Raw genomic sequence first — 27,457 nt, forward strand, 5'->3', positions numbered from 1 at the left:
GACTTCCAAGAGTGAAGGAGCCAGACAGCAAGCAGAGGCAAGGAATGACTTCAGAAACATCCAGCTAAATCTCAGCAAGGAGGGCCATAGTCTTTTCAAACTGACAGAGCCTTGGATGCTCCAAATCTCAGTGTTTTTTCCTCTCTGCAGCTTAAGTGAGCTGAGGGCAAACAGGGCCTGTGGTAACTTTCCCAGTTTGTTGATTAACCTTAAGAACGACTTACAGCATGGCAACCGGTACTGCTAGATATGGAATCTTGGCATTATGGAGGGCAAATGGCAGTTTAATGGGACGCATTAAAGTAGGCAATTTTTCATGTAACAATACTGGGTGAGAAACATTGCTCTCTGTTTTTCTAAACAGAATAGACGTAAGATCATCCAAATGCTTTTCTAAATGGGTGCTGACAAATTTATCTGTGGTTACATGCCTTCCCAGCCTTTGGTGCACAGCGCACAAGCTAATGTAACAATTACAATTATGATACTGATCAGACCTATTGGGCCTTTTTAAGATATGAAAATCAGACCATGTCTCTAGTTTCAAACGCAATGAGTTCAAATATGTGATGTAAATGCTAACAGAAAGATATCAAAATGAGAGGCATGTTAGGTCTGTGCCAGCCAAGCCTCTACGGTTATCTTAACAAGTTCATATTCTTCAGGCATTGTTTGTATTTCCATTGTGCCAAGAGATTTTATTCTTTAGTTTGAGGATTCTCCCTGGAGGGAGGAAGGGGAACATTGCTCTCGTTGTGAAAAAGAAACATTCCTTTTTGACATAGTAAGCATTAAGCGGATTATGTAAAGGCAAAGCATATTGCAGAAGGAGATGTTCTTAATGTAGTTTTGACCATGAACTCATGACCCTCCACAAAATTTAGGAGAGTTGGAAAAAAACCCAACATATTGCTTTGACAATCTTTTCATTTGAAAAAATCTTGTAAAAATTCCTGGAATTCATCCACTGTTATTTACATAAAATTCAACCTTTCCTGCTTAAAATCACAAATCATTTAATGTCACATCTGCAGGGTATCCGAGACAGATGCCATTAATCCAAGTCATTTTGCAAATTCCAATTTCATTTGGATTAAAACCTACAACTAAGTCAGTGAATAGTATATAGTATACATGCATTAAGGCTGGTGACTACTGAAGTCTCTTGGATAGATAAACTAAGCACAGATTAGCCAGGTTTAAGTATATGTCCTCAGCTAGGGAAAAAAAGATATCTTGACATTTTAGTGATGTAGATTTGAATCAGTAGCCGTGAAAAATGGTTGAACATTTGTATTACAAAAAGAGATACGATGACACAGTCCCAAAGGTGCATTGCTTATAAATTAATTAGCTGCACAAATTATTTTGATAACAGTTACTGCAGTTCTGAGGTGATATGGCTGCTCAGTGATGAGTAGTTGATGATCAATGGTAGGCACTAGTAATATCCTTCATGCTGTGTGACTTTTATTACTATTTAGATTTACAGTATATACATATGTGTTTGTATCTACACTTAGGGCTTGATCTTCTTAACCTCCTTTACCTAAGGTCTTCTGTTCACTGAAGCATCTTCCTTTGGAGCCCTGTGATATTTGGCTAAAAGAAATAGGCAAATGAGCTGGGGAATCCTGCCATGTGATGGCAGGGCTGTGCTTGGCTTTCAGCCACACCTGGATTTCTGCATGTGTCCTTCTTATCTGTCATTCATGCCACTGTGAAATACTACAAACGATTAAGATCAAGGGTCTGTACTATCTAGCTGTCTCTGAGGATCCCATATGCTGCTCTGCATTTCTTGTATCCATCTTCAATATACAGTTCATTTGAATGCATTCCCATTGCTTTATCAGCATTTACTTATTCAGAAGCTTACGTTTGTAAGCAAATCTCTCCCTCCAAGCATACTTCTTCTGGATTCGTACAGGGTGATGTCTTGCTTGCACCAAATGAACATGCACATTGCCACAGTGTAAAGAAACCTGCACATTCATGGACTTTGCCAACAGTCTAAAGCAAGTAGGCATCTTTCACTGAACCCCAAACAAGGATGGTATCCACTGGTCTCATCTAGAACAAGGTACCTTTGAGTCATGGTGGAATATCTGAAACTGCTCCAGTTCTTAATGTCGAGCATATGCTTAACTGGACCAGACCTAAAAGCCACATGCACTTCTCCAGACCAAGCCCTAGGAAGATGAAATGAAGTATTTGTTGTCACCACATCACATTCAGCTCCGGCCATCTAAACTGCCGCAGCTGTTTTGCAGCAAAAAGTCTGCACGGAAGAGTATTGTAAATAACTTCACCAAAAAAGCTGTACAGCTGGGAGAAACCCAGTGGAAAGGAGGCCAAAGGCTCTAATCCATGTATATGACTAGTTGGTTTAAATGGCCGCTATTTTGTCCCTTTATGCCACCAGAGGTTAAGGCTCAGTGTGCTCATCAGGCCACACAGATGATGCCAGCGCACAACCTAAAAGCCAGTGTGTTTTTCCAAGGAAGCAGTGGGTATTTTGGCTGGGATAATTCAATATGAGAACAATGTACAAGAAATGACAATCATCTGCAAGAAATCCTTAGTACTTGAAAACGTTACAACAGGACAGCAAAATTCTTGCATGTCTTTGAAGTTGCTTGACATATTACATCCATACAAAGAGTTCATTGTGATTAAGAAATATATCCTGATCCTAGTAAAATAAACATGCTTCAAAGTTCCATACTTGAAACTCAAATGCCACATGTGCAATAAAACTAAACTCCATTTAAGGCAAGTAATTTATGTCACATCTAAAATTTCTCAACATTTAAATAGCAAATAAGGGCTCCCAAACCCCCAAACTTATCTGAAGATAAACATCATAGGCACCATCAAAGAAAACAGAAGCAAATCAAAACGGAATTTCACTAATTGGAAATCCAATTAGTGAATCCAATTCTAATTGGAAATTCCACAGTACCTTTGTATGATGTTGAAGCAGCTGACAGAATCCACTGCTGCTAGTCTGGTACATCATGGTAGACGCCCACCGCTGGAGATCAGGCAAGCAATAAACAGAAAGGCACTAACCATGTTCTCTGTGACACTCGGACCAAACAACTTGTGTTCCTGCTGAGGTGGGTAACAGCTGGAATTAAGAGTGACGAAGGACTTGGAGGATGTGCATTTTATCATTTAAAGGCAGGCCCAGGTTCACTCTTAAAGCCAGCCATGCTGCAATACTCAAGTCCATGTTAAGAGGTTACCACAGCCTGATCTTAGGAGTTCTTTTGGGGGGGAAGGATCCAAGCACCAATTGGCACATAAGATTGGCTTGAGATGGCTTGGAGATGAGCAGTCCCTATGCAGTTACCGTGCTGAGCCGCTTCAAAGAATAGGGTGATACTCTGAGTCTGAGCAATAGCCAGAGCTATGGTAAGCAGCCTAGGCTGAAAAAATGCCGGTACGTGGAGCTCTGCGTGCTCTCAAGCCTGCTCTTGAACACAGGGTAAATGCAGCCTTTGCTTCCAAAGATGTTTTACTGAGAAAACATGCTACTTTGTTTGGTATCTTTTCTTGTTTAAATGCATCTCTTCAAAACTCAGAGAGGAAAAAAAAGGCAGCAAGGACCAATCAAGCAACCCTCAATATCACTGGCTACTTCTACTTGCATAATCTTCTGAAAAAGATTTTTGTACTCACATTTCCTTAAAATATTTGTAAATTAAATTAGAAAACAACAATCGAAGGGTCAGTCAGTGACTTGGACAAGAACAGTCTATTGAAGTCACCAGAGCTGCTGACTTGAGTAAGGGCTGCCAATCTGATTGCAAAGCAAGCAAAAAAATGTATTTCCAATACAGAAGAAGAACAATAAATGTGTCAAAACCACTGAAAGTGAACACAAATGCGCTAAGGGCAAACACAGTTGGTATGAACTGGCCTTGACCTCAGCTGACCCAAATTAAACTCCAATCACTGTGGGATTAATTCTTCTGGCACGAAAAACACAGCCTGTCAACAGGAATGGAAAACATCCCACAAATCAAGAAACATTAAAGCCTAGTTGAGGATTATGCATGAAGAGTGAGAGGATTACGATAGGAAACAGTTCTTAGCCTGATGAGCAGAAAACTCAGCTTCCCAGATAAAGGAAATTGCATGTAGTGTTCCTGTACAGCCTAGAAGAATGTGCTGTGAGCTTCTGCTAGGTGAAAAAGATATGAAAATCAAAATCTGTAAGATGAAACCTTCCCATGCAAAGCCAACAACTGTTATGGATATCTGTCTGTCTGTCTGTAGCTGAAATTAACACACTTTCTTTAGTGAGTGGATTGCAGTTTGCCTTTTTTTTTCATTTATCTGTTTACTGTCAGTAACAGAATGCAGTTTCCCACCATCTCCTTTGAAGTTCGTGCTATCAGCATATCTGTTTTCAGGCTTTTTGCCTGTTATTGTAGGCTATACTGTGGATGTGGAGCCGAACAAAGAGGTCAAGTGATTTAAAAAGACAGGAGATAAAGAAATGCAAGCAATCTGCCAAAACTTATCGCACACTGAAGGAATGCTGTCTTTCTCCATCTTAATGCAGACTACGCAGCTCCTCTGTGTGCCCCAGCAGGGAAGTTACAGGGAGATGGAACTTTAATATTGGAACTTCTGTGAAGTGTCCATGCTTGCAGTAAGTTCTCTGTTGCTGAGATTTGCCCTCATTCATTCAGTTCAGGAAAACCCTTGTATACGTGCTTAAGCTCTACTGAAGTAAATGGAATTTCAGTACAAGCTTAAAAGGTAAGAGTCTATTGAGAGCTTTCCTGAATAGGGATTTGTGCTTATTGCACTTGGTTCAATCACCCCATGAAATTTTGGTTTCTGAATTTTTCAGCACATGAATAGAAAGGGTATGTTTTGTGCATTCAGATCAGTTCTTTCTAGTATTTCTAGTGTACGAAAATTTTCTGGAGAGTGGTACAGAACAATTTATTCTGAAGAGAAATCATTGTATATTGTACATATGCACAGATACATATCTACTCTCAGAAAACATCTTCTCAACATTGAAGAAATATTCACCTTTGTTTGGTTCAATGCTGTGGTTGACTATTTCTGTAGCACAGTGTCCAGAATAACTGAATTATCCATGAAAGGTTATACAGTCCACGTGAATGGCACACAGTCATTATGACAAGTGAGTGCTATTCCGCACCCAGTGAAGTCCTTGTTGAGTGTACTGAACTAAATGCTCCATACTGCTGTGCAAGGTGATAGGTCCCATCAATGCATCCAAGTCGTTAAAAAACTCTACAGGGAAAGAAAAAAGATTTGGCATCACAAGAGTGAAGCTGTATTTGCTATTTATCACCCTTTAATAGGTTTTATTCTCTTGCAAATTGAGTCAAGCTGAACACTTTGTGGGAATGAAAGTTTAGTGCTAGTGAGATTAATTTTAAAGCCCCGTGGTTCATGATGTTACAGACTGATACACAACAATTTTCTTTTGAAAGAACAAAACAGTGAGTTCTTCAGCTTTGTCTTTCATTAATTTTCACTGAGTCTTAATAAAACAAACAGATGCTGGGCAAGATTTATTTTGAGATTAAGGACAAGTGAATCTAAAAGTCTATACACAAGCGTCTATCTATATAGATGCTAGATATCTAAGCTACCTTGATAAACAAATAGAGGCATATACAACGTGGTCATCCCAATCTAAAGAGTAATTTGCCTAACTAATCAATAGGGATTAAATTCAGTTACATCCTTAGAGGCAGGGTCTCGCCTGTCTCCAAGGGGAAAGTGGATCCTAGCCCAGGAGCTGGCAGGGCTTGTTGAGAGAGCTTTAAACTAGGTATGAAGGGGGAAGGGGATAAAATGACACTCACTAGGGTGGAGCGTGTAGTTCAGAGATTTCAACTAGATTTATTGGGGGAAGAGGGTGGAGGTCAGTGGGACAGAGAAGGGCTTGGGTATGTTGTCACTGTGGGAGATTGCACGGAAAAACCTCTGGATTGTCCTGCAGGGTCTTGTGAGGACTCCTCAGAGGAGGTACCATTGCGAATTCCCCGCCTGAAATGTTCTTGCATCACTTTAGGGATACCTGCACCTGCTGCTTCCCTAAAGTGTCTGTACACTAATGCACGCAGCATGGGAAATAAACAGGAAGAGTTGGCAATCTGCGTGCAGTCGCAAGGCCACAATCTCATTGTGATCATGGAGACATGGTGGGAAAGCTCACATGACTGGAATGCTGTCATGGACAGCTACATGCTTTTTTGGAAAGACAGGCTGGTGAGGTGGGGTGGTGGAGTTGCTCTTTGTGTGAGAGAGTAGCTGGAATGTATCCAGCTCCACCTTGGGGAGGGTGATTGATGTACCAGTGGAGAGCTTGTGGGTGAGAAGGGGCAGGCTAGTATGGGTGACACTGTTGTGGGTGTGTATTATAGGCCCCCTGATCAGGAGGAGGAATTTGCTGAGGCCTTCTACAAGCAGCTGGGAGTAGCCTCGCGATCCCAGGCGCTGGTTCTTATGGGGAACTTCAATTATCAAGACATTTGTTGGGTAAGCAACATGGCCAGGCATGCGCGCTCCAGATGGTTCCTGCACTGTGTTGAAGATAACTTTCCGCTGCAGGTGGTGGAGGAACTGATGAGGGGTGAGGTGCTACTGGACCTTGTTCTTACTAATACCGATGGGCTTGTTAGGGAAGTGAAGGCCAGGGGCAGCTTGGGATGTAGTGATCACGAGATGGTGGCGTTTGTGATCTTGAGTGGAAGAAACAAACCAAAAAGTAGGATTGCTTCCCCAGAGTTTAGGAGAGCCAACTTTGATCTCTTCCAGGACCTACTTGGAGCTATCCCATGGGCTAGGGTGTTACAAGGTAAGGGGGCCTGTGAGAGCTGGTCAGCGTTTAAACAGTGCTTTTACCAAGCTCAGGAGCGGTGCGTCCCTTTGAGTAAGAAATTGGGGAAGGGTGGCAGGAGAGCGGTGTGGATGAGCAAGGAGCTCATGCATAAACTCAAAGGGAAGAAGAAGGTCCATGAAATGTGGAAAAAGGGTCTGACCACTTGGGAAGAATACAGGAATGTTGTCAGGGCCTGCAGGGATGCGACAAGGAAGGCTAAAGCCCACCTGGAATTGAATCTGGCAAAAGAGATAAAGGATAATAAGAAAGGCTTTTTTAAGTATGTCACCAGTAAAAGGAAGCCTAGGGAAAATGTGGGTCCCCTACTAAATGAGGGGGATGCTGAGAAGGTGGAGATAGTGAACGCCTTCTTCGCTTCTGTCTTCGCTGCCAAGACTCCCCCTTGGGAATCTTGGACCCTGGAGGTAAGTGAGAGAGTCTGGGGAATGGAAGGCTCCCCTTTGGTGAGGGAGGAGAAGGTCTGAGAGCATCTAGGCAACAATGCGCATAAATCCATGGGCCCCGATGGGATGCATCCATGTGTGCTGAGGGAGCTGGCAGAAGTGATTGCTGAACTGCTCTCTATCATCTTTGAGAGGTCTTGGAGAATGGGAGAGGTGACTGAAGACTGGAGATAGCCAGTGTCACTCCAGTCTTCAAAAAGGGCAAGGAGGAGGATGCGGGAAACTACAGGCCAGTCAGCCTCACCTCCGTCCCTGGAAAGGTGATGGAACGGCTTGTTCTGGATGCCATCTCCAGGCAACTGGAAGAGAAGAAGGTTATCAGGAGTAGTCAGCATGGGTTCACCAGTGGGAGGTCGTGCTCAACCAACCTGGTAGCCTTCTATGATGGCATCACTGGCTGGGTAGATGTGGGGAGAGCAGTGGATGTAGTCTACCTTGATTTCAGTAAGGCATTTGACGCTTTCTCCCATGACATCCTTATAACAAAGCTGAGGAAGTGTGGAATAGGTGAGTGGACGGTGAGGTGGGTTGAGAACTGGCTGACTGGTAGAGCTCAGAGGGTTGTGACTGGTGGTGCAAAGTCCAGTTGGAGGCCTGTATTTAGCAGTGTTCCTCAGGGGTCGGTGCTGGGTCCGGTCTTGTTGAACATCTTCATCAATGACCTTGATGAGGGGATAGTGTCCACCCTCAGCAATTTTGCTGACGATACGAAGCTGGGAGGAGTGGCTGCCATGCCAGAAGGCTGTGCTGCCATTCAGTGAGATCTGGACAGGCTGAAGAGTTGGGCAGAGAGGAACCAGATGAGGTTTAATAAGAGCGAGTGTAGAGTCTTGCACCTAGGGAGGAATAACCGTATGCACCAGTACACATTCGGGCATGACCTGCTGGAGAGGAGCTCTGCAGAGAGGGACCTGGGGGTCCTGGTGGACAACAGGTTGGCCATGAGCCAGCAATGTGCCCTGGTGGCCAAGAAGGCCAATGGGATCCTGGGGTACATTAAAAAGAGCATGGCCAGCAGGTCAAGGGAGGTGATCCTCCCCCTCTACTCTGCCCTGATCAGGCCTCACCTAGAGTATTGTGTCCAGTTCTGGGCTCCCTGTTACAAAACAGACTCTCTCCTGGAGAGAGTCCAGCAGAGGGTCACAAAGATGATAAAGGGCCTAGAGCATCTCTCTTATGAGGAAAGGCTGAGCAACCTGGGTCTGTTCAGCCCTGAGAAAAGAAGACTCAGAGGGGATCTGATCAATGTCTATAAATATCTAAGGTGTGGGAGACAAAGGGATGAGGCTAGACTCTTTTCAGCGGTGCGTGGCAATGGGACAAGAGGAAATGGCCACAAACTGAAGCATAGGAAGTTCTGCACAAATGTGCGTAAGAACTTCTTCACAGTGAGGGTAACAGAGCACTAGAACAGGCTGCCCAGAGAGGCTGTGGAGTCTCCTTCTCTGGAGACACTCAAGACCCAGCTGGACGCCTACCTGTGCAACCTGGTCTAGGGAGCCTGCTTTGGCAGGGAGGTTGCCCTTGATGATCTCTACAGGTCCCATCCAGCCCCTACAATTCCGTGATTCTGTGATTCCGTGATATAATTTCCATTTGAGATGTCCTCAGGCAGCTGATACAGACATAGCTGACCTAACACGGGACATACAGAAGACTTTTGGAGCAGCAGTAAAGGAAAGGACAGCTCAAACGGCATTTGGCAGCTATGGTTAGGCAACAGAATTGTATCCCGGTGTCATCTTCAAGGTGAACTGAGCAGCTCTCTGAGCTCTGCTGTTCGTATTGAACAAAGTTCCATTCGTTGTAATGAGAGATTAGCCCAACAGCTCACATACAAACACCTGAATTTAAGTGTCCTAATTTTGATTTCAATCCTGACTATGTCCCTTGCTGAGAGAATTTCACCTCGAAGAGAGACTGAGGGCACCTTGTTCCCACCTGTCTCTCCTTGGGGGTGGAGGTTGGAGGGGTGCTCATTTCTTCTGCAGAAAGGAAGTGTGCTCCTGATTTGTGACATGGTCTGGCTAGCAGCATCTCAACCAGCTCCATGACTCTGGGAGCAGAAGTCTGCCTTGCCCCTCTCAAACCTCGCTCTCCAGAATGATACAAATGGCAGCGAATACTACCTGCAGATATGTCTGTGACCTGTGATCTGTCTGTCAGCAGCCATGTACAGAAAAAATTAGTGATATATGTATATGCTTCTAAGTGAGACAGCTGTCAAAACTGCATTTTTGGGTAATTTTGGGACAGACTAGGAAAAGACTGAAGGAAAAAATAATCTCTGCAGCCCTACTTTGCAGACAGGATTCCTGTCAAAGCAGACTTTTTCTGATCAAAACGTGATGTTCTTGTAGAGTAGCCTTGAATTGCCTTGAATGACTCACCTCTATTTTCCTTGGCCAGGTTGTCAGCCATTTCCCAGTAGTCATAGCTGTGCAGGATGCTGTTGGTGATGCTGACGTGGTTGGCGGCCATCTGATGGATGCGCTGGGGGATGCTAATTATAGGAGATGAAGAAGGGGGCCCTGTACTCCCCTGGGATCCAACAGAGCTGACTGGAGAAGGGCTAGGGGACATGGGTGATGGAGTTCCTGTGCTCCTGAAAACAGACGTTAACACCATTGCTTACAAGAGTGTTTGGTTTAAAAACACAAAAGTATCAGAACATACAGCAGGTAGGAAAATATAACATCTGACAGTCACTTTGGTCTAAGTTTCTGTGTGACGTGTGAACTTACTTTCCACTGTTACCCCAAGAAGATGGGTTCTGGGCGGCTTTTGATGAATTCTGTAAAGAAAAAATAACAAGGCATATAATTAATGTAAGAATATGAAATGAAAAACAGCAGACAATATAAAAGTACAGGAATGTAAAGAAGAAGTTGTGCAGATAGATGCATTCAAGTTTCATGATGCAGTTAACCCACAGAGCCTGGTTTGGTGTTGTGATGAAGCAGTGCTGTAGCACAGATTTAAATCACATTCTATTCAACATCCTGAGATGGGAGCTGGCTAGGAAAACATGCTAGTTGATGCTCAACCTTTTCACAAAAATCCTGGGAGTTCAGAAGTGCTGCTAGGACTCTTTTTCAGCTTTGGGCTGGAATTTCTTGTGATTGAGAAAACCAGAACACCAGAAGGCCAGGAGCAATCCTATAGGATCACAGAACCATAGAAAGGCCTGGGTTGAAAAGGACCTCAAAGATCATCCGGTTTCAACCTCCCTGCTGTGTGCAGGGTCGCCAACCACTAGACCAGGCTGCCCAGAGCCACATCCAGCCTGGCCTTGAATGCCTCCAGGGATGGGGCATCCACAACCTCCTAGGGCAACTTGTTCCAGTGCGTCACCACCATCTGTGTGAAAAACTTCCTCCTAATATCTAACCTAAATCTCCCCTTAGTTTAAAACCATTCCCCCTTGTCCTATCACTATCACTATAGGACAGTCAGCCTGCAGTGTCTCTTTTCTACCAATCATGGAACTTCAACCAGAATTTACTTTCCTTTTAATAAAGGATAGCTAGGCATATAGAAGTCCTAAGGCACTATTGTCCTTGCTCTCCTTTGCCCTGTTCTACTGTTTAGCAGGCCTCTGAGTTAGGAAAATAGGTTCTATTTCAAGACTTAACTTTCTTATTTTCAGTGTTTTAGGGTTTCACTGGTCCCGTGCCAGCAAAACTGCACATCACCTGGCATTAACAGTAACGTTTCTGTATACACAATAATCACATTAACTTAATTGATTGTCCAGTAAGATGGGCACACTACTTGAGCCTCTCCTAAAAAAAGCTTGTTTTCTCAGTTTTGATGCATCCTCTGCATTCCTTCATGTGTTCCCACACACCAAAACTGCATTTTGACACCTGGCCTTCTGCATTATTGGTATGAAAAAGTAGCTCTGGAGTGTCCCACAGTGGGCTTCTCCTTCAGTGTTTTTTTTGTTTTTTGTCTTTTTCAGAACTACTGGCCTTCATCTTTCTAGTGTAACAGAAACTGAGCATGTTTTATTTACTTACAGAGCTGGAGGCAGGAAAATGAGAAAACTGAAGTGGAATCAAGGATACTTCCACTGTAAATTTAACTAGCCTCTGCCTTACCGTACAGTTTCCCTGTTTTCTCATGTTGGCTTTTTTTTTTTTTTAATTCTCTGCTGCATTACTTTTTTTTTTTAATATAACGGAAATAAAATACTTAAAAGGAGATTTAGTAAGTTTTTATCTTTTCTAAAATAAAAGAATGTCTAATTTTCCCTGAAAATATGTGTGAAATAGTTTAAAATCATTCTTTGATTGATAATATATGTGGAAGCTCTTAATGCAGTCGGCATTTCACATCACTTGGTTTTGAAAGCTTTTAGATACCAAATATTAAATGAGTAGAGAATTGGGTTGTTTTCCACTGAAAATTGTGGTAAATGTTTTTTTTCCCCCTATTTTTATTTTCAAAGGTGAGGATACTTTCTAATGTGAAACTACGCTATCATTATATCAGCAGGAGCTTTGCAGAAAACAAGCTCATCTTGTCTGTAACAGAGTGTAAGTCCATTTTATGTTTGCTATGAAACAGTTTCTGTCTGCGAGTAGGAGACATTTTACATGGTTGAGAGCCTGACCATCCTGTTCTTAATGCAGGCATTCTCTGAATTGGTAAAGAAAAAGAAAGTGTTATAATTGGTACATATTTCTTTCCCCTGAAATCAAGTCATTGTTAAAGAAACAGAACATGTTGAATTATATATTGCTAAATTTTTAGAAGCAATTACAGTGACTTCAATTTCAGTTTGACAATAACAGATCTGTCAATTTCCTTCACTGTCTTCGTGTGTTTAAAATCTGGTCATGAATGTTCGTGGTTGTATTTGAAATTTTTTTATTAATAAAATGTCAAAGGATGGATGTTTTTCATTTCAAGGTACATTCCTCTGTGAAAAAAAAAAAGAAAAAAGGAGCCCTGTGTTTAAAGACAAATCGCTGTTCAGGTTCCCAAAGCAGTTTGTCTTAAAGCATTTATATGTACATATTTATTTAATTAGAAAGATAGAGGCTAGTTTTCTTTCCATGTAGATTAAATGCTGGATGGACTGACTGCTAGGAGGGCTCCACCATAAAGGTTCTGTCCTTGAGATATTTCAGAGAAAGGTTTCCTGTCAAATAAAATAGATTAAAATGCTTTGAATGACTTCCTGTTGTATTCAAAATAACCAGGCTGTATACCAGGCAGAGTCTGGAGAAAGGAAGCAGTAGCACACAAAGCAAAGCAGGAAGGGGAAGCCAGTGGTGTTCTGTCAAGTACATGGAGAGCGGCTTGGTTGCCCTCTAGTGCTTTTGTACAACTCCCACAGAAGTCACTGTGGGCTCTTTGCCAGTTCCTTGGGTAAGAACACGTCCCACTGCACTGCCTTACCTACAGATGCTGCTAAGAGGAAGTCTTGCAGCTGAGGACTGATACAGATCAAAGTCTTCAACTCACAGGAAGTCTAGTGGGAAGTGTAACCCTGGAGGAGATTCTTGGAGCAAAATCTCCAAAATCTACCTACAACATAGCAGGTTAGCACTAGATAATTGATTAAGAATAACCTGAAAATGCCTGTTTGTTAATATAATAAATTTCCTAGCCTTCCTGAAGGGACATGACTTGTATATTGCAAAGAGGGTCCCTTGTGAAGGCAACGTAACTAACCAGTGATGAAGTGTTGCCGTGGGAGTCTATAATAAAGCTCCTACCAACTTCATGGGACGAGCTAACCTCAGCACAGCTATTGTTTTTATTAAAATGTATTTACTATAACAACACAATGATTTTAGAACATGTTAAAAAAAGGTACCTTGAAATACTCAATAAGCGCTTTAGAATACTTGACAGCATGGTCTCTCTTGAGTCGGAACATCCTCCAGTAGAGAAGGGCCAGGCAGCGGTAACTGCAACAAGAGGGAGAGCAGAAGGTAAAGTGTGCCCCCAAACAATAATCCCTATGAATTATCTTAAATTCTCAAACTAATGTGCAATGGAAGACTGGTGGCACTTTGCTTACTATTAAGTTCACCATTCTGTTCCATTTTACTAATCACAGAATTATGGAATCAAAGAATGGTTTGGATTGGAAATGACATCAAAGCCCACCCAGCCCCAACCCCTGCCATGGGCAGGGCTGCCCCCCACCAGCTCAGACTGCCCAGGGCCCATCCAACCTGGCCTTGAGCGCCTCCAGGGATGGGGCACCACAGCTTCTCTGGGCAGCCTGTGCCAGCGCCTCACCGCTCTCTGAGTGAAGAATTTCCTCCTAGCATCTGACCTTAATCTCCCCTTTTTTAGTTTAAAGCCATTCCCCCTTTGTTCTATCACTATCAGGCTGTGTGAAAAGTTGGTCTCCCTCCTGTTTGTAAGCTCTCTTCAAGTACTGGAAGGCCGCTTTGATGTCTCCCCAGAGCCTTCTCTTCTCCAAGCTGAACAAGCCCAGTTCCCTCAGCCTGTCTTCATAGGAGAAGTGTTCCAGCCCTTTGATCATCTTCGTGGCCCTCCTCTGGACCTGCTCCAGCAGCTCCACATCCAAACATGGTTAGATGCCATGAAGTAGGTGGCAGTGCATTAACCATATGCATGTTGTACAGGCCACTAGGGCCTCAACCATCCTTATCAAGAGGACTGCTAATGGTCCTTCACGCTTTGCCATGGATTCACGAGCAAGGCTAGGCTAGGTGCCACGGCCATGGCAGGCCATGAAGAGAGCCACCAAGCAGACTGTACTCAGAAGGGTTTGCGCAGCTTGGTTCCCAGGTCTTAGCCCTGAACTTGACGCATGCACACTTGGATAGAGGCCTCTCTCATGAAGAAGCCATTATAGGCCTGGAACCCAAAAAGCTTTTTTTTTTTTTTATCTTTAAATTTATTTCTTGTTGCAAACACAACAGCAGCCCTTTGGGGTGTCTCATCCTGGTACTACACTGCAGCAACCTGGAGCCTATATAGCGAACTAGCCACTCTGGGTCAATCTTGCGTGCACCCAGCAGCCCCTTCCAGCAGATGGAGGCAGGCGGCGCAACCCCGGGCCCGCCCAGGCCCCGCGCAGCCCCCGAGCATGCAAGCTGCCCGCGAGGCAGCGCTACGCCGGCCCCCTCAGCCCGCAGCCGGCGAGTTGCGGCCGCCCGCCGCTGGAGGACAGCCTCGGCTCGGCAGACGGGCAGCGCCTGGCAGGCAGCAGGCGGGAGGGAGCGGCCTGCCCCCCTCACCGCTCTCCCCCCGTTCCTTTTTTAGCCTCTTTTCAGTAATTCCCCACCTAAGCGTTTTTAAAGCAATTCCCGTGCTCTGTGCTCCTCCTGACTGCGCAGCAGATCGGCGACAAAGGAAGGGCGTTTAAAAGGAGAGCGCACCTCTGATTACTGCGTTCTTTTTATACAAATGATTAATTAGGACTCTCTATTTACGGGGGATGAAGATGCATTCAGTTTGGGTTTTTAACAGATGGTTAATAGATGTTAAAAACACACTTGCTGATTGTAAATGTCCACTTACTGAGAATCAGTAACCATGTAATAGGTATTTGATGTATTAACTACATAGATATTAAATTAAAATTTGATTTTAACAACGTTTTAGCATTTTACTAGCCATCAGCAGCCACCCTATAGAATGTAAGGTGCATGCGTATATCCCAAAATCTCCATTAGGGAGGGAATCCAAGAGGCTTAATTATCGCCATCACCGTATCTCTCTTCACGTAATGTAAATGTAATTTACGATTATAGAGCCTAAATGTCAGCCACAAAGAAATTGCCAAACTATCGGTACAAAAGTACATCGCTCATAAAAACAACAAACCATCGGGCATTTAAAAATTAATTACGCCGATGTACGATAGCTGACCTGTCACAGTCAATAAGTATGAATTGCTTATTTACAGGGACAGAATGCAGACCTGCTGCAGTGATAGGAGGGCTGGACCTTCTCAGAGCTGAAAGTATGCTCTTTATTTCAACAGACAACATAATCCTATCTGGCCGCATCCAGCGTCTGATTTTCAAGAAGCGTCTCCCTGCGGAAAAGGAGCAGTTTGAGGAAATGGTGATCTACTAACCATAGTGCTGCCAACTGCTTGTCTTCTGGCGTGGCGCTGGGGCCTGAGTGGGTTTTTAGTCTCACTGCGTACCTTAAGCAAAAGGAAAGAAGCCTATGTGAGTAAACTGACACAGCTTTATTTTACTGATCAGCTCTGACTAGAGCTATGCTGACCAATGTAATCTGAGCTGGCCCGTTATATGTATTTGCTCAAGTTACCAAACATACATGTCCTTTTCTGGCTGTGTTTTGGAACTATTTTACCATTAACAGTGCCTCCCTGCACTCCTTATACAGCAGTAACTCCCCCGACCATCGATCAGTGCAGAGGGAAGCCCAGCTGGCAAGGTGCTGCTTCCTGGCTCACTGTGCTGCCCTACAGAAATAACCTCCGCCGCCGGGGAGGCCCAGTTACACGGAGTTCACGCAGGGAGGTTTTCACAGTGTTTGAAGGCGGGTGACAGCCTGTCTTGAAGCTGGTGCTGCCCTCACCCTGCCAATTCCGAGCGTGTCTACCCAGATTTGTGCCTCCAAGCAGAGCACGGCAGAGGGGGAACTTGTAGCTCAGAGCTATTTTTGCACATATGACATTACACTCAAATTCTATAAATATTAAACATCTACAGTGGTAACACTGCTGTTTCAAGAGTGTATGCGCGATGCAATCATAAATTAGTTTCTGGAAATCTCGGCTTCCAGCTGAATACCTGAACAATGGACAAGGTTAGGACAACACAGCACTTCTGGGCTTGATTCCAGAGAAATACCTGCTCCCCATAATTAGCTGCCTGTGGTTTTTCTTATCTTTGTTTTCAAACTTTAATCCTGATACCTGTGCAAAGATTCAGTACGAACATTTTGTTTTAACAGGTGTACCTACTAAACCTAGCATATTTTTCTAAGCTGCAGAAAGTGAGATCAACAGTAATTCACACTACTACACAACCACAGCTACATACATTATTGAAAGCTATGAATCTGCAAGCAAAATTCATTTCCAGAGTTAGGACCATATATTTGCTAACATGAGAAAAGACAGGGCAGACAAAGAAAGAGCTCTCTGCCTGTGATGGTGCAAGTATTGAAAAAAAAAGAAGGGAAGAAATGCAGATGCAGTATACTATTCTCCTACTGAAAAGAAAAAAAATAATTTACTTTGTTTAATAACCTTCCAGTTAGAAAGCTGGCCTCAATCCACTGAAATGCATGAGAAGACAGCCCTAAGTGGAATAAAATGCCAATGGAATTGCTAAAGTATGTGAGAAAATGATTGCATCAACACTAGCTCCAAAAGAATGCAATTGTTTGAGGAGCTTTGCTTCATTATGAATATGATTAAAAATAAAAGGTTTTAATGACTATGAACTTAGTGCTGATGAGACCTGCATGGTTGACTGTCCTAAGGAATTATGCCACGGTCACTGACAGTGCAGCTTTCTCTGCTAGTGTGGTGGACTTTCTCTTGCAGAGAGTCACTCAGATGCTGGGATAAGTTTGAGCTATTTTTCTCTACCAATGCACTCAATATTAACTATCAGTACAAATTACAATAGAGAAAAGGACTTACAAGACAGAAACTTTCCTTGTAGGAATTGCAGGTAGGACTGTATTCTCGATTATCCTGTTTGGACAGCCATGTAGCTAACTAAATGTAGGGGTCTGTTTAAGTGTGAGCTGGACTGTTTTCAGAGTCCACTGGCTTCAGTAGAACACACACTAAATGGGCCTCAACTGCCCATTTTTCTATGGCTGTTCACATCTTTCAGGTAACAATTAAACTGCAGTCTTAAACATGTAACATTTTGCAAATAATCACTCCACTAGAGTGTTCTGGTATTAGGTAGCAGTTTTTTTCCCCTTTTGAGGAGCACTGGACTTATGCCTTGAACCTCTTTAAGAAATTTGCAACTCTAGTAATACTAAAAGCTTTGTTTGTTTTGCATTCTACACCATTTCCTAATGTAATTTCCAATGAAATCACAGATAATCCATTTGTGTTACATACGACTGACCAGGCACCTGGGAAGTCCTCACTTCTCCCCATTTACTGTATCTAGGAAATTATGTGATAAAGTAGATGAGCATATTTGCATGAACAGAGTAACCCCTGTGGTCGTCTCCTCCCTTCCTACCTGATGAGTTCAACTGTTTCTGAATACATTGTATAGGGGGATTTAGATTCCATTGGGCCTTGTTCCATTGCATTTCCACACTCAATAAACGATAGTGCTGCTTCTGCATAATTCAGTGCCTTTCCAAACTTTTCCACCTAGAGGGAAAAAATAAGGACACATAGAAATAATGTAATCATCAAGATATGGTTACATTTGATGGGATTTTCTCAACATGAGATTTTCTCAGCGTGAATTATAAACTTGACACAAGTCAGTATATCTTCAGATTCATAAATTTTCCTATGAGAAAGCTAAAGCCCATCAAACCCTGTGCATCAGTGAAAATCGTAAGACAGAAAGCAGAGCTGAAAAAGGCTACGAGCTGTTACTTGGTCCACACTCTTGTGTCAAAAGAAGGATCAGCTCTGCCTAGGACATCCTGACAGATGTTTGTCAAAGCTCTTCAGTGCCGAAAATCCCATGAACTCAACATCAGGCCTTTTGCCTCAGCTATCAAGTGTCCTTGCCATTAAAAATGGTTTCACACTTCTCTGCAGATGCAGTCTTTCATCGGTCAACAAAGAAAGGTAATGATTGTCTTGAATGAAGAGAATCAGAGTTAAATATTTTGACTACTAAATCCCTCTTATTCAAAGGCTCATCTCCATTCTCATCTCTTTTTCATTCCTGCCATTTTCAGCTGTTTGACCTCTTGTCAGGATTTTGCTTTCTATATCCTCCTCCTCTTTTAGGGACTACTATACTCTCTCAGCTTCTCATGCCATCCTTCTTTCTCGCCCAATTTGTTCTCTTATTTTCTGTACTTCTTTGACTCCATGTATTTGTATGTTTAAACATATATACACACACATATATGTCCTCGATAATAGTGTATATGCACATGTGCACATAATATTCATATGTGTACACTTACAGACCACTTATCTGGTCTCAGAATTTCATTTTTGATGTGGGTAGAGACGAATCATACTATTATCTCTCTGTCCTGACTTGTCTTTCCTTCAATCAGAACTCCTGTGGTACATAAAGCCCATTAATGGACTGGATGCATTTGGTTGAAATCTGATGCATGCAGTGAAAGGTTAATGGACCTTATTCTTTTCTAAGGGATAAAGATTTTAAATAGTAACTTTGGAATGGCACACTGGCTTCAATCTATTTTAGGTTCTTATATGACTCCCATTGCGATCATACTGGAGAATTTCACAAACTTTTTATTATATTTCTCTCCCTGACGCTCTTCTGCAGGTGGAAGTGCTATTATCCCAATTTCACAGATGGGGGACTAAGGAGCAGAGAGACTTAGAGTCATTTTCAGGCTGCTCACTCTAAGTGCTTATATTAGGTATTGCAGTGCCAAAATAGGAGGTATCGAGCCCAGCAAGGTGATTCAGAGTGCTCCCATTTCCCTCCAGAATCCCTACACACTCAAGGAAGGGGGAAGTACCTGTGAAGAGTGATTCAGGTATCAGTAAGGAGCTGGTCCACTGCAAAGGAAGGCTGAACGTGAAGGATATTTCTATCACCTAGTGCTGATGGGAGGCTATTTAAGCTGTGCCTAAGTGACTTTCATGTAGGAAACTTGTAGCAGAGCAGAGTATAACACTTGCACCTCCTATTTCTGGGAGTCTACCATAAAAACATTTCTCTTCAGGCTAAGACAGAATTTCCTTTGCATATTAAGTGATTTTTTTTCCATTTTGTTTAAAGCAACACACTAAAATGCACCATTTGTACTTTTCCACAATATTTTCTGATTTAAGACTCACTTTAATACGGAACCGAATAAACCATGGAAATTTGTGCTAATAAACACAGCTAGAGTGTACAACTGCCTGTTAGTGTCCTAAATTAAGAGCCTGCTACTGCTTCCTTGGCCATTTTACACTCTGCACAGCTAAGAAGAAGACGTGAAGAAGGAGAGGCTGTGAGCTACGTTTCTTGTTTCCTGCTCCTGGGACCACAGTGTGTCTGTTAAGCAGAGCAAGGCAGGACTGCAGCTACCCCTACCTGCAAGACAGCCATATTTATGCTGGATCTCACCCCACATATTGCATCTGCCATACCAGAGGCTGGCATTTTAAAGCTGTGCTGGCTTATTCATCATGCTGGACTAACACGGACTTGGAGAAAGCTAAGAGATGGCTAAGTGGAGCTCTCCTGGAGCACCATGTGCTTCACTGCACCCTTCTGTTTGGAAAGATGGGGATCCCTTCAGTGCTCCATACAGCCCCAGGTTCCCCTTTTTCAAGAAGGCCTTACTGACTAATTTTCTAGGCATGTCAAAGCTGGAGACATGAACCTGCTTCCTGAAACACTCCTGTGTATGAAACACGTTCCTCTAGCGTTAAATGGATTCCTTGTGTTCTGCTGATTGTCTTGTAAAGGGTCTGTCATGAAATGAAGATTCTTTTGGCACTGGAAAGCCAAAGCTCTTAAAAAAAAAGGGCAAATTCTCTGAGCACCAGACCAACTTGGACTATTATTATAGGGCCTAGCCAGCTTGTTAAACTGAGAAGGAAGGTATGTGGATACCCTACGCAGTCTCTATTACTACAGCTACTAATTAAAGCATAGGGATAAATGGAAAGTTTTATTTATCCAGGCCTTTATCTCAGTAAGTCATTATTTGTTAAGTCATAGTTTATTGGGCTATGAACATTTGATTATATAAACATTTCTTAATTTAACAAGCCTAGCCATCCTTATAATAGATTTTATAATTACCCCAGCAATACTGCACTGATGAAGAAACTGCATTACAAAAATAATTTGGAGCAACATAACTGGAAAGAAAATATTCTCACCATCGCATCTGCTTTATGTTTCTTCCGTTTAGCTTCCTGCATAAAGTAATCTGCATTGCGTGGCCTACCAGGGGAAAATAAGAAGACACTTTATTATTTTTTGAAGTGCAGAATATTTTCAGGTTATTTTTCCCTTATTTTAAACCTGATTTGCAAACATTTTTTATGAAGAAAATACACTTATCATGTAACCATGCATCTTATATTTTCAAATTGCTGCCTGTGGAGACAATAGCATTTATGGCTGTTCTCATTCTTTAGAAGTCAGTGATTCAAAGCAAAAAAAGCTAATAAAATGCATTTTTATGGATTGTATAAACTGCTTCCCAAATTAGTGCAGTTTTGATCTACCAAATGGATGCAAGCATTAAGCGGAACAAGTAATTCCATCTTCTTCTCTCCCTTGTGTTTGCTTACCTCATTTTCTACTCCTCTCCATACGCTGTCATTTGCCTTGGCTTCTCCTTCCTTACAAAACAAGTGTGCTTAATCTCTCCACTTCGAAAATACACATTGAATCTGCTTGCCTCCACGGCTACCACCTCATCCCCTTTCTCCTTATCTGTAAGCACACTGAGAGCGCTGTTTGCTTTTGCTGCCTGGAGTTCATCTGTGACATGGTGCTAGGCTGCCAGCTGCATGCCACTGGCATTACTTGTGTCAAATTCTCCATTGATTTCTCCTCAAATAGATCTCAGAGACTCCATTCCATCCTTAACCTACCTGACCTACTGACTGCAGGGCACAAATTCAACTGCTGTCTCTGTGCTGAAATTCACAAGACCATTTCTGATCCAGACTAATCCACTTCTATTCAAACTGAAAACACAAAGTGCTGTCTCCCTGTCAGTGCTTGGTGACCAACTCGCTGAGCCCTCATGGCTGAAACAGGTTTCATCATCTTCTCCCTATCACACCCTTCTTAATGGAGAGAAGCCATTTGCCATGTCACTTCACTCCATAACACAGCATCTTCAATTCTCAAAAAAGTCTTCACATTTCCTGACCTTGAAGATTCCTCCAGTCTCATATGTGTGAGACACGGCCTTCCTCCTTCTACTCAGCTAAAACATGTCCTCGGTCATCTCAGCACATACTGAAGTTACTGCCATATCCTTGTCACACTCAGAAGTTTCTCCTTGCAAAACTATTCTCTTAGAATTGCTTAGAAAGCCATCCTTCTGACATTTTCTAGTGAGTATTCGGAGAATGAATAACAATGTTCCCGCCATTCATGATTAAATGCGTGGCTTTGTAAAAAATAGGGTATTATGGTATTATTGCTGCGTAGCAATCCTAATAAGTTTTTTTTTTTTTTTAATTGGGATTTCTCAGAACATTTGTTAAAAAAAAGTATGAGTCAGAGAAGATACAGAGCTAAAAACTGAAGTCAGTGTATGAGACAAAAACTCTTGCTGACAGTAGTAAGAACACTCTCAGATCCATAACAGATTAGTGGGAACAAGGTGGAGTCTCTTGACAGAAGAGGACAACCATATCTACTTCCCTGAATCAGTAAGGCCATTTGCCACTGCATCAGTGCAGTCTGTTTCCTTCTTCTTACATGCACACAGTTTCAAGGACATTTAATTACATCACAGAAGGTTAGTCATAACTCTTACTTTGAAGAAAACGAAGGCTAAATATCATCAGAGAGAAATAAAATTTGAAGCCTGAGTAATTTTGAATGACATCTCCCCTAAAAAGTTTGATGATACTCAGAAAAATAGTTCATTTGTTCCATCTTTAAAATGTTCTTAATGTTCTTCTCCCTTGGAGTGGGATTTTTCCCCAGCTCCCCAGCAGAAAGAGGACTAAAGACAGGTTTCTGTCCCAGCATCCCATAACCTACTGCAGCTGTCAATACTTTCTGTACCCAGCAAAATGCTAACATTAACTTAACAACACAAACCATCTGGATTTAGTTTTGGTCAATTATGAAGTATTAGACATTGAAACAGTGTTAGTTCGATGGGGAAAACTATGTTTTCAGAGCCACTGAAAGACCTCTTAAAATCTCAGTGTCCTGTCTATCTTTGTCTTGTGCAATAACTTAGGTAAGATTGTTTCCTCTGAAGTGGCAAAAAAGCAAAGCAGAGCACATCAGCAATGCAGTGGTCTCAGCACTCTGAAATGATCAAAGTGATGAACGTTTACATGATCCATTCAACCTCTGTTCATTAAAATATGTTCTTTGCAATATCCCCTCCCATGTGACACCCAAAACCATATGTATAATTTGCTTGTTTGAAGCAGAGAAAGAAGCTGTAAAAGCCAAGTGAGATAACACAAGGTAATTATGGTCTACTCATAAATAAGACAATTGTAAAATGTTTTTCAACTTGTAGCAGGATTTATTCTCCAGAGTTATGCTCAGCAGCTGAGAGCATCGGCAGGAGGCATGTACACGACTGATCCAAGAGGCCTGCTTTGAGGGCCCTGCTATGGGGTAGCTAACCAGAATGCAATGTGTGAAAATTGAAGTCATCAGTTTCTACTGAAGCCAGATGTTTTGGGGGAAAGCCTAATATAAAGATGAAACTATTAAAACATAATTGTTAAGCGCAGTATGTATATCCACAGTGTGGATATTTAGATACTTTCATAGGAAGAATACAAGATTGATATACAAATCTGAGGATGCCTAACAGAAATTAAGATTCGTTAGGAAAAAAATACACTGTTTTCTTCCAGTTTCTTAAACAATGTTTGTTCAAAAGCATGAATAAACATGCCATGTCAACTTCTGATCTATTAATGCCATCTATGCAATACTATTCTTCAATTGATCACTACATGTTAATTATCTTTCAATTCAGATTACAAATGTACATGCTAGATGAAAATTGAAAGCTGAAATGTTCTATAGATGTAATGCATGTTCGTGTACATGGCACAGATCTCTTATACCATTTTAGAAAGAAAATAGGGATGTGCTTGAATATAGGATGGGTTTTTTTTTAATGAGAAAGAAAGGATTCAAATTCAGTTTTGTTTAGGTTCCCTAGGTTCCCACTGTTGTACAGGGAAGCTGTCCTTTTAAATCCAGTATACTAGTTTAAATTATTATGCCACGAAGTGAAGAAACAGACAGTGGGTCTGTAAAGGAATAAAGAAGATAGTGGGTTACCTCAGCTCATGGACATACGGAGACACATGAGAAAGCTGAAGCATAAATTAATTACTCAGAATTGCATATTGTGTATTTCACATCTACAACATTCATAAAATATTCTATTAATCACAGTCTGATCTTACAGACCTGTAAGTTGTAGTGACTAAGAACGCGTATCTCTTACAAACTTCATGGTTCATCCAAATTTCATCTGTAACTTGGCCCCTTTGATGAAACTGGTGAAAACCTCAGACTAGAGAGTTTGCAGGTAATCTCACTGCATTGTAATTTCAGATACTGAATGTTCTTGTTGAGAGGTATCTTGAAGAGAAGGAAATCTATTTCCTCACACAAGAGATTCAGAAAGATCTGAGGCTAAACTCCTTTTCAGGTCTTAGGTCTAAGGTTTGTGATCCTTCTGCAGATTGCAGCCTTGCTACAGCCTGAAAAGCCAGGGAATAAGGTAAATTTAGAGTTAAATTGGTACCAATGTAACTGGCAGAAGAAACACTGGTGTCTCCTTGTTAGGCTAAAAATGTTACTGATCATGAATGTAAACTGAAGTCTCATGGAACGATATTCCCTGACTTCCAGTTTTCAGACAATTGAGTCAGATTCTCTTATGTCGTTTACAACTGTCTGTATCGAGTGGTGTCAACACTACCACTCCAGATTTACGGAGATGATTCAGGCCTCTTTTTTTTTTTTTTGTTAAAAATATATAAAAAGAAGTTTGACTTCAAATTAACAGGTACAAATGTTTTATCTCTATTAATAATCTTGACTGCACAAGAAACTCTTTTGTTTGTGAATATCTGATTGTTGGTACTTGTGGAAATATGGTTCTCTTCAACAAAGCCAAAAAAGAGTTCTAATACACTGCCCTAATGCCTCTCATATATCTCTCTGAAAGGCAAGAGAAAGAGTGCAAAGCATCAGTGCCAACTAAGTCAGGCTGCTGGTGAATTCTCCCCGGGATCAAGTGTCATTATGTGAAACTGGCTGCTCTCGAGGAGAATTTACCCTACTCTGTTGATTGGGGAAAGCAATCAAGTACCGCTGGAACCAGTTCAACGCATTCTCAGTCAACACTAGCCAGTCACCTAGGCACTGCAACAGAATCCAGCCTTTTACAGAATAAACCCCCATGGCTAGATCTGATAGTACAAACAAGGCCAGGCTTCCTTTTCAACAGTGGTATTCAAACCATTTATGACTTTGACAAGGGCAGCCTCAGTAGCATGTCTGTGGCTGAAGCCAGGATGAGATTTATCAAACAATCTGCTACTGTCCAGAATTTCTCTCGCTGGCACTGCCACCACTTTCTCTGGGAGCCTGTCGAAAACCAGCGGGAAATACAGCATTTCCATCACTTGTTATGTTGCACAGGATCCCAACGTGGGGTGAGATGGCTGCGGGCATGGTAATTACTCCCCTTCCAGAAGCAGCCTTTTAGAATTTCCAGGCTGTTGAGTTCCTAAGAGTGGTGTTTACCCAGGTAAAATGCTTGTGTGTGTATGTTTCTCCCCCCACATGCTATTTAGCTGTACGCCATTACAGTGCATCTCTGCCACCTTTGTCTTTTGCTGCCTTCTCTGAATTTAATTTACTCCAGTTTAGCAGATAATTGCAAAAATGTAAACTCATGTAGTAAAAAAAAGGGAAGAGAATCAAAGTGAATCAATAGAAGCCTTACTTCGTACTGTAATTTATCAGCATCTTCTGCAACATAATCTCCTCGAAACTCAGAGCAACTGCTGGTATTTACAGAGTACAGTATAGCTTAGACTCCAATATACAATTTTAATTATAACTGCATTCAAAAGCACATTTTTCATCTAATTTTTGTATTTTATATGAACTAAATACTAAACTACAGCATTTTCTGCTTCATTTACATAATCCTCCACTTGAACGTTATTTCTTACTGGGGTATAGTGCTTTATGAGGATACATTAAAAAAAACCTAATAAAAGTTCAATTAAACATCATAAATGTAGCCAAGTGCATATTTTAATACTCTTCAGAGATAATGCTGCTGAAGTGTTATAAAAAACCAAACTAGTGCTTCCTTAGTGTACAACAATTGCACATAATAAAAGCAGCTTAAATCATAATTCTAAATATAGGACCAGTTTCACAACTTTAGTAATCTAGACCCTAAAAGGTGGGTGTGCTGGAAGGGAGCAGAATAGCAAAATGAACGACATTAGAATTTGATCAGAGCTACACGCAAACCAGAAGAAATGGGCATAGCCAGGGTCAGCCCATGCCCAGTTTTGAAGTTGTGCCAGTAGGCCATGACCCTTAAATATAAGAAGAGAAGGAAATCCTATAAGGACAAGATAACAACATAAAGTAAAATGTCGGTGCATACAGGCCTGCCTATTTGTTGTTTCAGACAAGGATACACTGGGATACCAGGATCACTACTGACATATTGGGTCATAGATAAGGATGGTCATCTTGAGGTAAATAACGGGGCTGAAACCGGGAAGCAGGTATTACAGTACAAAATAGTGTTCTACCCTGATGCATTGTGTCCTCCTGGCCATTCCACAATTCAAAATAAATCATGCTTAACTGCCGTGCCTGGGATGGCATGTGGGGTGGAGGAGAGCCCATGCTACTGAGAGAGGTAGCTGGTTACGGGAGTCTTTTGCTCACTATGGCAGACCCAGCATGTTTGGAAAGTTCAGCAGAGGAGCATAATTGTAGAGAGCAGGGAAGGCATTGGTGACCTATTTAAATGCTTGTGCTATAGGCATTTCAGAAAGACGGGAACAAAGGATCTGATTGGAGTCAGGCCAAATGTAAGAAAAATTTACTCAATCACACAGCTACACAACTGCTATCTCGATGGGCTTAGTATAACAAGGTCAATAGCTTAGATTAGATGAATAGATGAATAGTTCAGATACCTAGAGAGCGAGTTACTGTTGCAAAAAAATAGCAGCCAAAATTAAAGAATGGCTTCTAATTTAAATGGAATGAAGAAATATACAATAAGTAGGGGTTCCTATTTCTGCAAAAAGCAAAATTCCCCAGACTAACAATGTCAGTGTAGTGAAATACGAGAGATGACGAGAGAGTCAAAATCCACTACAAATTCCTGGGCATGACCCGGATCCATGACTTAAAGATACTCACGTGAAATCAATACCTAGCCTAAAACATGCAAGGGCAAAGTGTGTATGCGAAGAGGGAGGAAGGAGAGAGGTATTAACAACAGGCACTTGAGCTCCTGTATTAAAAACAGAGGAAGAAAACTTTACAGCCTTGCAGATAAACTACAGCTATGCCTCATTTCTTGTATGTTAGATAAATATTCTGAAATCAACTAATTCCAGGAGAAGCTGGGTGAAACACAGTCAGACCTTGGGAGAGAGCACAGGATCACAGCTACCCAGGCTTACATTGTTTTAATATGCCAGGCAATACACCCTGAATTCCCTAGAGGCAACTGCAAACCAAAGGCAAAAGATCCTTCTGTGAGAGGGAGTACCGGGCAGCCAGCTCTGATGATCCCAGGACTGATGAGTGAGGTGTGGGTGAAACTGATGAGTGACAGTCTGTGTGAAACCTTGGCTTCATCTGTGCTAGTGAAATAAGTAGAGCAATGATACTAGCTCAATCATTGGATCATCCATGCTGTCTGATGGCTAATACTCTCCTTGGCATAGTTTTGAGCTTTTTCCCAGACAATGCCTGGGCACAGCAAGAGGACAGCACACGCCAAGGGCTGTTCTCAGGAGGCAGTGAGTGTTCTTTGTTTTGGGGAGTGAAGACAGTTCACTAATATAAACATAGCAGTGCTGGACCACTTGCCCACAGGAAGAAGAGGGGGACAGATGTAACCTGTAAGCTCAAATGAAGTCTGCAGTCCTGGCTTTTCTTTGGGACCAGGGTATAATGGCTACAAATCCTTTATCTCATGTGAATCTCCTGCTAGAGTTGTTCAAGCAACTATTTCCCACTGAAACAGGCTCTTA

General features: G+C 42.0%; 1 protein-coding gene and 1 long non-coding RNA gene across 3 annotated transcripts in view; one reads left to right on the forward strand and one right to left on the reverse strand.

The window, feature by feature from the left end:
• The window catches only part of LOC110406570, a 34,488-nt gene extending 18,825 nt beyond the window's left edge, over positions 1-15,663 (forward strand). The window contains exons 3-4 of the long non-coding RNA XR_002443503.1: positions 11,804-11,891; positions 15,332-15,663. This is a non-coding gene — a long non-coding RNA (uncharacterized LOC110406570). The remainder of the gene's footprint in view (positions 1-11,803; positions 11,892-15,331) is intronic.
• Positions 34-27,457, reverse strand: part of AFF3 (AF4/FMR2 family member 3) — a 328,318-nt gene continuing 300,894 nt past the window's right edge. For both annotated transcript variants that reach the window (XM_021413240.1, XM_021413250.1), the window contains exons 15-21: positions 20,351-20,414; positions 17,541-17,677; positions 15,428-15,499; positions 13,181-13,274; positions 10,095-10,144; positions 9,741-9,955; positions 34-5,286 (exon numbers count right to left, since the gene is read on the reverse strand). In XM_021413240.1, coding sequence (XP_021268915.1) covers positions 5,165-5,286; positions 9,741-9,955; positions 10,095-10,144; positions 13,181-13,274; positions 15,428-15,499; positions 17,541-17,677; positions 20,351-20,414 — 754 coding nt within the window. In that variant the 3' untranslated portion in view covers positions 34-5,164. The remainder of the gene's footprint in view (positions 5,287-9,740; positions 9,956-10,094; positions 10,145-13,180; positions 13,275-15,427; positions 15,500-17,540; positions 17,678-20,350; positions 20,415-27,457) is intronic.

The sequence above is a fragment of the Numida meleagris genome, chromosome 1, assembly GCF_002078875.1.
Source record: "Numida meleagris isolate 19003 breed g44 Domestic line chromosome 1, NumMel1.0, whole genome shotgun sequence".
Classification (NCBI taxonomy): domain Eukaryota; kingdom Metazoa; phylum Chordata; class Aves; order Galliformes; family Numididae; genus Numida; species Numida meleagris.